General features: G+C 33.4%; 1 protein-coding gene across 2 annotated transcripts; it reads right to left on the minus strand.

Moving 5' to 3' along the window:
* Positions 1-1,579, minus strand: LOC107897437 (protein ELF4-LIKE 4). 2 transcript variants are annotated; one of them, XM_041079678.1, is made up of 2 exons: positions 1,151-1,579; positions 1-614 (listed from the first exon to the last, which is right to left on the minus strand). In XM_041079678.1, the coding sequence occupies exon 2, from the start codon at positions 601-603 to the stop codon at positions 259-261; it is 345 nt and encodes a 114-aa protein (XP_040935612.1). In that variant the 5' UTR covers positions 604-614; positions 1,151-1,579; the 3' UTR covers positions 1-258. The 2 variants fall into 2 exon arrangements, with proteins under 2 accessions (XP_040935612.1, XP_016678379.1); XM_016822890.2 differs by lacking the exon at positions 1,151-1,579 and adding an exon at positions 715-981.
* Between the last annotated feature and the right edge of the window lie 8,891 nt (positions 1,580-10,470).

Raw genomic sequence — 10,470 nt, forward strand, 5'->3', positions numbered from 1 at the left:
TAAAATGGAACTGAAAATGCTTCATAACTGCTTTTAATGACAGAGTTAAGCATTCACCTTAAGGTCCATTAAACAATAATTAAACTTGCAGCCAAAGTACAGATAAGATAACCCCTATACTCAATTTATAATAAACAAAACAAATCCACATACATTATTACAAATGCAAATTACCTAGGATGTTAACTAAAGATTGAGTTTTTGTTTTTGTTGTGTTGTTGTTGTTGTTGTTGTTTTTTTGTTTTTTTGTTTTTACCCTCATCTGATTCTCTTCTGACTAGTAGCTTTACCATCAGATTTGAATGTGCCAGCTGATGAATCACCTTCAGATGAAACCTCCATTGACCTTGTGTAAGAGGTTGAGAGATCAGCATAGAGATCAACTACTCTTCTAATGTTGTTGTTCAACTCTTTAATTAACCCCACATTGCGGCTCAAGTTGTTTGGGATTTTGGACTCATGGTTTTGGTTAATCTCATTGATTAGCAGCCTGTTTTGGTCTAGGATGTCTTGTACCTGCACAAAGCTCTTTTGAAATGTCTGCAAAACTTTCCCATCTATTTGAGTCCCATTGCTGAACCCTGAAAACACATCACCTTCCATCCCAATTATTCCTGCAAGGGGTAGAAAATTTTCAACAAATTTCTCAGTAACCAAGCAGAGGACTGAGAGTTTGTGCATAAGAGACAATGTATTAAGCAGAAAAGAACAGACTTTGGCATTTGCTGTTGTGTCTAAAAAAGAAGGCAGACTCCTTTGCACATAAAAAGCTACTTTTTTTTTTCTTCCTAGTATCTTCTTCTTGTAAAAAGAAGAACTAAGCTATCATAATTTTGAGAGACCCCCCACAAAGATCATTAACCTAAATATAAAAAGACATTATTAAAAGAACATCAGAAATTATGAAAGAAAAACAAAATCTCTGTGTAAAAAAAGGGAAGGGGGAAGGAACATTGGAGCAATTTAATACAAAGTTACAAAAGAGATGGCCTTTATATATCATTATATATCACTCAAAACAATGGAAAATAAAACAAAAATTGACTACTTAGAAACATAATTAATTACCTTAATTAGAATTAAAACATCACAAACATAATAACAATTATAAAATACAATATTGAGTTTATATTCATTTTCCATTTCTTACCTCTGGAAACAACAAGATATGCCTTGGGGTCAACACAAAGGGCGAGAAAAAGGCAACAAATCTGGAATCTCTGGAAAATCAAAATGGGATTTTGATTCTGATTTTGATTTTCAGAAAAAGAAGAAGATTTGAGCAGTTTTTATCTAGAGATTGGATTCAAAGATGAGGCCCTGAAAATCATGGAACTCAACAAAGAAAGAGAAAAAGAGAAAATATATATTTATATATAAAGAAGGGAGATTTGATTGACACAATCAGAGAGACACAACTACAGCGTTGTTTCCGACTTCTTGTTGATGTTGGGTTCTCTCTCTCTCTCTCTTTCTATCTGTTTTGTCTCTCTCTTGACTTTTATTTCATTTTTTTGCCCTTTTTGCTCTGCTTGCTCTCTTGTTCATTAATGGTGATGCTGAGGTTTTCATACTCTGTGATATAGATCAACTTGTTTCCCTGGGGATGCGTATTTGGAGTTCTCTGGGGTGTCCATCAAAATGGTTTTATGGGTCACTCCATCTTCACCGTTCATTTGGATTTCACTGGGTTAAAGAGCCGTCGGATCAGTTGATTAGGACCTTTTGGATAAAAATTTTTTATAATATCGTTAGTTTCCGTAAAATTCAATGATATTTTATAGGCGTAAAACTTTTAAATTTCTTTTTTAAAATTAAGTTTTTTTCGTTTAATTGGATATAAAAAAAACCTTTAATTTTATTTAAAAAAGTAATTAAGTTCTTGATTTTTTTTTCACACTCAATTGGGTTCTAAAACTTTCAAAATACCTTAAAAAGGTCCTCAATTTTAAAAAAAAGCAATTAAACCCATGCTTTTTTTGCACTCAATTGGGTACTTAAATCACCCTTAATTTTTTTTCCAGTTAAAGCCACTACATGTCACAACCACAGCGTGACATGTGGTAAAAAGTTATAAAAATAAAAATTAATAAAAATTATAAAAATGATTAAATTTTATTAAAAATATAAAAAATATTAAATTTATAAAAAATTGTAAAAAACTATAATATATATAGAAATATAGAAAAAAAATTATAAAAATTTATAAAGTTGTAAGAAAATTATAAAAAAATGTAAAGAAATATAAAATTTGTATAAAAAATAAAAATGATTGTATTAAAAGAAGCATTTTATAATTTTTCTATAACTTTTATTGATTATTATTTTTTTAACATTTTTGGTCATATGTCAAACCATAGTGTGACACATGATGACTTTAATTGAAAAAATAGGGTTGTTAACTTTAACGATCAACAGTTAAAGAGTCATTTTGATGCATTTTATAATTTTTTTTATGATTTTTATAAAAAAATTTTCTAATTTTTAATAAATTGTTAATATTTTTTATTAAAATCTAATAATTTTTATTTTTATAATTTTTTTGCCACATGTCATGCCGTGATTGTGACATGAGGTAGCTTTAACTGAAAAAAATTAAGAGCAGTTAACTTTAATGATCAACTGTTAAAGTTAATGGTCAAAGAGCCTCTTTAATTCATTTTATAGTTCAAGTGTTTAATTGAGTGCAAAAAAAATTAGAGGCTTAATTGTTCTTTTTTTAAAAAAAAAATTTTGAGGGCTTTTTAAATATTTTTTGAAAGTTTAAATACCTAATTGAGTGTAAAAAAGAAAAAGAAAAAGTAAGGGCTTAAATACTTTTTTTGAAAAAATTTGAGGGCATTTTATACCCTTAAGCCTATTTTATACAAATGAAAATTTTTAATTCCACAAATCATAGTTGAAATCAAATAAATTAAGGTTTAATTCACTATTCAACTCTTAAAGTATTTTTGGTATTTAAATTATTTTTTCCCACTTTGATATTTAAAATATCAATTTTCTTTATTTTTGGTTCATTTTGTAACAAACGTTCAAAAAAAATTGTTAAGCAACTTTGGCCAATAAAAAAGTGCCACGTGGCATGCTTTAGATAATGAAAAATACCACGTTGCAATTAGGTTTATGTAAAATAAATTGTTAAATTTAAATAAAAAAAAATATTATATTAAATATTTCAGTATTATAAAACACTTTTGACTTTGATCGAGCTTTGACTGGCGTTGATCGTCCGTGTGCTGCTATTAGAAGACATCACATATCTTTTTTAATTTTAATTTTAGTATTATATATATTATGTAAAAACTTGAAAAATGTTATAAAATTAAATAGGTATTTAAAATTTCAAGTAATTACAAAAAAACTTGTAATTGAAATAAATTATTTTATAATTAAAAAGGTATTTAAACCTTTTTTTAATTTTGTTTACAATTTTTTATAATTTCTTCTAATAATATTATTAATTTCAACTAATTTTATTTCAATTATCCCATTTTTTTATTAACTTTACTTTTATAATTTTTTCTAGATTATGTATATATATTTCTAAATTTTTTATATATTTATTTCAATTTTTTATATTTTTAATGTGTATATACATTAAATAAAAAAATATTTATTTATTTTTACATAAAGACGACAAGCAGCACTTTTGATTGGTTATAAGAATTTCTTTTAGCATCTATAAAAAATGAACTAAAAAATATTACAAAGGCATACTTTAGGCACCAAATTGAGAATCCGAGTGTAATTTAAGTACCAAATTAGGACAAAAAAATAGTACTAAAGTGAAAAAACATGTATACTTTAAGGGCCAAATTGCGAATTAAGCCATAAATTAATTTCGAAATGCTTGAAGGTGAGACTATCCATTCAAGTCAAAAGTTTTCTTTGAAGTTTGAGAAAGTTCGGATAAAAATATTAGACTTGAAAAATGAGTTTGTGTAAAAAAAAGCTAGACTCGTTTAAAATATAGGTTTAGCTTGAGCTCAAATATTTAATGTTTAAACCTTAGCTCGTCTCATTTTTTAAGTTTGTAATACATTATATTAGTTATTTTTTTATATTATGTAAAATATATAACATAAAAATTAAATCTATGATAATATATAATATTATATTGTAAAGACTAAAATAAATGTTAAGTTGCCTATATAATATTTTAATGAATGCAAAATATATATAATTATTAACTGTTGTTATAGGCCATATTGCTATTCGACTAGAGATTCATATCTGACTCGACCCTCTTCGCTTTACGCCTCTCCTCTTATGGGATCGCTTAACTCGCTACGCCGCGTCTAGCTCGCCACCCAACTCAACTTGCCATGTCCTTCTCAGCTCGTCACGTCTAGCTTACCACGTCCTTCTTGGCTCGCCATCGTCCAACTCGCCCTCTCCCTGCTCGCTTGTATTTAGCTCATCAACTTAGTTTCCCAAGGAGTATCACTTAGGACATGTGTCACCCGTAAGAGGGTAATGTGTCACCATGCATTGCACTTAGTTGTCTCTAGTATGTCACATCAGGGAATCACACCTTATAAATATAAAGAATGAATTCTAAGAGAAGGGAGATAAAACAAGATACCCAACAAGTTTTAAATTTAAATAATATAAATATTTTTCAAAAAATAAAAATAAATTTGAATGGGCCTAAAATGTGCTTGGGATATGGGTAAATTTTGGGTTAATCATTTACAAATATAAGTAGATTTGGGAAAAATTTTAAGCTTATATTTATGGTTGAGCTGAACTTTGACAAGTGCAAAGTGTATTAATATTGTACTTAAGTCAAGCCCGATTCTACCTAACTCATAAACACCTTATTTCATACCAATACAACTTTATCATATCCAAAATATAATATGTAACATCTTGAAATAGGGCCTAGTCAGAATAGTGGTTTCGGTACTATAAATCCGATGTTAAAATTTTTATTTTATGATTATTATGAGTTCTAGGATATAAAAATAAGCATGTGTTAAAGTTTCATGAGGAAATTTTAAGTATAAGGTGTCCAATTGGAAATTAGGGACCAAATTGAATAAATTGAAAAACTTGGGTTCTAGAAGCAATTTGCATGAAATTTCTTTGAATTATAAATTAGAAGGTCTTAAATAGTAATTTTCCCAATTTCTAATTTGTTGGACAAAAATGCGCATGCATAGAAAAATTTGGAAGTTTTGTAAGGAGGGGCATTTTGGTCATTTGGTAATAAACTTAATAAAAAGGGGAAAATAAAGCCAAAATCAACTATCTTCTTCCCCATAGCTGCTAAAATTCCTAGAGCTCCATAAGCTAGGGTTTTCAACATTTCAAGCTCAATAGTAAGTGCTCCTAGCCCCGTTTTTAATGTTCTTTGTAATTTTGACATCCTCATAACATGCTCTATCCATTTCTACCCAAATCTCAAGCTAGGGTTCATGTTTGGAAATTTACCCATGCATAAGATGCTTGTGTTTTGATGATTTATTAAGGAACATGAGAGTTTAAAGGATGGTAAACAACTTTTATTTGGTAGGTTTTTACGGAAATGGCCTAAATGACCATTTTGTAAAAAGTATAAAATTTGTGGTAGAATTAAATAGAGGAAAATATGGGCTGGTATGAGCTTAGGATACATTCGGCTAGGCATGGGTAACCAAGGAATTTCATGCATTCCATTATATGAGCCTAAAGACTAATTGGTAAAAATGTGAAATGTTGGAGGCAGAATGGTCATTTTGCCCGAGGGTAAAATTTAGGTCCAAAATGAATAGTATGAAGTATTAATAATTTATTTTTACTGAAATAGACCTCGAGGAACCAATTCCGGAGGTCGACCGTGGAAAATGAAAGGTTTCAGAATAACCGAAATACGAAACTGAAGCAATTACCAGGTAAGTTCGTGTAACTCGAAGTAAACTTTAAATATACTTGAAAATGCATATTCTTAAATGTATGTTAATTTAGATATTGATTGCATGATAATCCATGAAATGTGGTAGTGTAAAAAAAATATGAAAATATGACAATTGTCCTGGTTGAATGAAAAAGGGAGATTTGATGGGTAAATTCTTGTTTACATGACATGAGATCCTGCATATGTTGCATAAAGGGATTTAGCTCGGAGAGGTAATCCGATGATCTCAGTATAGTAAGGATTCAGCCCGGACGGGTTTTCCTTAAGTGATTGAACCTTCCGATGAATATATGTGCATTATGGATTTAGCCCGGATGAGTAATACGATTAAGGACTGAAATTAGCCTGGACTGGCATTTCAGATTCGAGCGTTTTGGGAGTATTTGTCATTGTAAGGGATTTAGCCTGGAATGGTAATCCCGACAATACTTATTGAATTTACGTTATGAGAGATTTAACCTGGAATGGTAATCCCGCCGTAAGAGTGAGGTTCACGGGAGCGTATATTTAAAATGATCACTAGCATGACTTGACGGTAAATGGGATACCCATCAAGATTTCTGAGAAATTCAGTGGGACTGTAATGGAAATGTTTGAATTAATGAGCTCACCAAGATTAACGCTATATTGCTTCAGAGGAAACTAATTTGATGATTGAGTGTATGTGATAGGGAATTTATACTATGCATGTTTGACATGAATATCTTTTATGGTTGTATGCAAAATAACCGATAAGTATACCTTCATGTTATCCGAACTTACTAAGCATGTTAATGCTTACTCCCTTTCCTTTCCCTGTTTTATAGAGCTCGTGGACTCGTGAAGATTGGAAGACGATTGGAGTATTGTCAACACTATCAACTTATCTTGCTTTGGTACATAGATACTTTTAATTTGTTACAATGACATGTATAGGTTTTTGGTTATTTTGTTATTTGTGTCATTGGTTAGCAAATGTAATGGCTTGAAGGATATACCTATTCATTTGGTATATGGCCATAAGACATGGCTCATTTTGATGTAGGTTGTACCCTACTAATTGTGCATGTTGGTGTTTAAATGTTCATGAGATGGTTAAATATGGTATATCATGAATGGACAATATGGAATGTGGCTAAATCACTTGGAAATGGCTAGGCTATAATTGGCAAAGAGTTATAAAATGAGCCAAGTCTAAATGTGTTTGATGATATCGTAATCCTGAATACAAAGAGGATAATCTAGCATGTATAAAACCAACGAGATGAGGTTAACATGCAATAGACCATTGAAGGTAGTCATTGGGCACATTTAGGCCCTGTTAAATACCATAGAAGTTCACAGATGTGTGTGGATGTTGAGGGTGACCATTGACTTGGATTGTAGCCTACAGAAATATCCACACGGGTAGACACACGGGCGTATGTCTAGGCCGTGTGTGACACAAGGTCAGTTCCATGGACGTGTGGTACGGCCGTGTGTCCCCTGCACCTAAAATTTTTAGGTCAGTATGCATGGTAATAAACACACAGGCAGAGACATGACCGTGTGTCTCAACCGTGTGGAGGACACGGCCTAGCATACGGACGTGTGTCTTGGCCGTGTGCCCCTAAATGCATGACGACATCATAAACAAAATACTCAGGTTTTTAGACACGGGTGATGACACGGGCATGTCTAGGCCGTGTGAAAGATACGGGCCAGGGACACGGGCATGTGCTCGACCATGTGAAAACCCCTGTAGGTTCAAAATGGAAAATAAATTCAATTAATTCTATACGGGTAAAGGACACGGGCGTATCCCAAGCACACGGGCGTATGTATTGCCTCGACACGGGCATGTGAGGCTTAAACCTAGGAATTTATTTTCCTAAGATTTTCTTAAGCCCTCGGTTTAGTCTCAAACCATTCTTAATCATGTTTTGGGCCTCGTAGGCCCATAATAGGGATACTATAAATGTGTTTGATTGGTTTTAATTTGGAATGAAAATTTATAGGCCGTGATTTTTTGAAAATATCATGTTTGTGTACGGTAATGGCCCGTGCCTTATCTCGGTCTCGGGTATGGGTAAGGGGTGTTACATTTAGTGGTATCAGAGCTACAGTTTAGTCAGTTCTAGGACTAACGTAGCTTGTATTGAGTATAGCTATACATGCCATTATACAAGTTATGATAGTGTGACATCTCCTAACCATTTTTAATTGTATTTGAGTATAGTAAATGTCTTCCAATCAAGCTCAAAATGAGTCTGAGGGAGCCGAGAGCCATGCTTCAGCTTTCGTTCAGCGAGCTACTACTAGTAGTAGTAGACGACGGCCTATGTCTGAAGGTTGGGAAGAGGCAAGAGCTGCCTTCTTTGAGATGATGGATGAATGGTTTGGAGATTACTTGAGAAACTGCCCCAATATACCACGACCTCTTCCACCCCCTGCTCGGCCTGAGGGAAAAGTGCCACAAGGTATGGCACCCATGAGAATTGGTAAAGCCCCAGTGGACAAACTTAAAAAATATGGGGTTAAAGAGTTCAGGGCTAAAGTTGATGATGATACTGAATGAGCCGAGTTCTGGCTCGAAAACACTACGCGAGTTTTGGAAGAGTTGTCATGTACACCTAATGAGTGTTTAAAGTGTGCTGTATCTTTTCTAAGAGATACTGCATATCACTGGTGGAAGACTGTATCTTCAGTGGTACCGAAGGAAGATATTAAATGGGAGTTCTTCCAAGCTGAGTTTAAAAAGAAATACTTCAATCAAAGATTTTTAGACTCGAAGCAAAAAAAATTCCTAGAACTCAGGCAAGGAAATAAGACTGTGTCAGAATATGAGTGGGAATACGTAAGGTTAAGTCAATATGCCACGGAGTGGGTCCAATCGGAGACGGTAATGTGTAAGCGTTTCGAGGAATGCTTGAATGAGGAAATTAAGTTGTTGATCGGGATCCTTGAGATACGAGAATTTGCAGCACTGGCTGATCGGGCCAAGAAGGCTGAAGAACTAAATAATGAAAGAAAGCAAGCAAAGAGAGAGGTTCAAATTTTGAATAAGAGATCTAGTGTCAGAACACACTCTTTTCCCATAAAGAAATCGAAGAGTCAATAAGAGCACTCCACTACATCAGTGGGATATTCGGGCAGAACATGAAGCTCTAAGCGTCACAACCTGAAGTCTTCCTCTCCTAAGGTAAATAGTGCGGGAAGTGTGAATGATCAAAAGTCGAGGTGTGAAAGCTGCAACAAATTCCACTTTGGTGAGTGTCAAAAGAGGATTGGTGCATGCGACAGATGTGGTTCTCTTGATCACTTCCTTAAAGACTGCCTGGAACGAGTTGATAAAGAGGTGGATCTAGCCCCAAAGTCTAATGCTCTTAATTCCCGAGGTAGACCACCCCGACATCCTGAAAGTGCAAGTGGCAGTCGAAATGTTGCCAAGGACACAACTACAAAACCAGAGACTCGGGCCTCGGTAAGAACTTACGCGATATGCGCTAGAGAGGAAGCCTCTGCTACTGATGTCATTATGGGTACATTCTCTCTTCATGATATACATGTTATTGCCTTGATAGACCCAGGATCGACCTATTCGTATATTTGCATGAAATTGGTGTTTAGTATGAATATGTCTGTAGAACCTGCAGAGTTTGTGATTAAGGTGTCGAACCCTTTAAGCAAGTCTGTCTTAGTAGATAAGGTTTGTAAGAATTGTCCTTTGACAATCCAAGGTCATTGTTTTCTGGCTAATCTGATGCTTTTGCCATTCAATGAATTTGACGTAATACTTGGCATGAATTGGTTGACCCCCCACGATGTAATAGTAAATTGTGGTAATAAGTATATTGAATTAAAATGTTCAAATGGTGAAGTTCTCCGAGTTTATTCAAGCGAGTTGAATGCACCACCGGATGTGATTTCTTCAACGAAGGCTCAAAGGTATATGAGAAAAGGATATGAAACCTACCTTGCTTTCGTGTTGAATACTAAAGAATCTGAGTTGAAGTTGGAATCAGTACCGATAGTACACGAGTACCCAGATGTGTTTCCGAAAGAATTGCCCAGTTTACCTCCTGTCAGAGAGGTATAATCTGGTATTAAAATAGCGTCGAGAATAGCACCCATTATTATTGCCCCGTATAGGATGACACCAACTGTAACAGCTCGATTTTGGGCCTAGTTAGAATAGTGGTTTCGAAACCACTATTTCGAGGCCAGAGAAATTATTTTTTAATGATATTTTATGTGTTATAGCATATGAGTGCATGAAAATTTTGGTGAAATAATTTTAGCGATTTCATGCTTAATTGCGAAAAAGGACTAAATCGCGTAAATGACAAAAGTTTTGTTTTGCTAGCTAAAGGTGTCAAATAGCTATAAAACATTAAATTAGGGTCTTTATTGAGTAAATAGACCATAAATATGTTAGTGGCTGATCAAGGTGAAAAAAAAAAGGTTGAAAAGTCAAAGTTAGTGTGCATTAGGTGACTTATTTGGTAATAAAATAAAACAAAAATAAAAAATTATTGTCATCTTTTCATCTTCTTTCTTCCTCACCGAAAATACCAACAAAGAGGGGGTTTTGAAAGATCAAAAATTTCAGC

Source organism: Gossypium hirsutum, chromosome A10 (genome assembly GCF_007990345.1).
Source record: "Gossypium hirsutum isolate 1008001.06 chromosome A10, Gossypium_hirsutum_v2.1, whole genome shotgun sequence".
Classification (NCBI taxonomy): domain Eukaryota; kingdom Viridiplantae; phylum Streptophyta; class Magnoliopsida; order Malvales; family Malvaceae; genus Gossypium; species Gossypium hirsutum.

Excerpts from the sequence above, each read along its gene's own strand:
- LOC107897437 (XM_041079678.1), bottom strand. The coding sequence starts at position 603 with ATGGAAGGTGATGTGTTTTCAGGGTTCAGCAATGGGACTCAAATAGAT.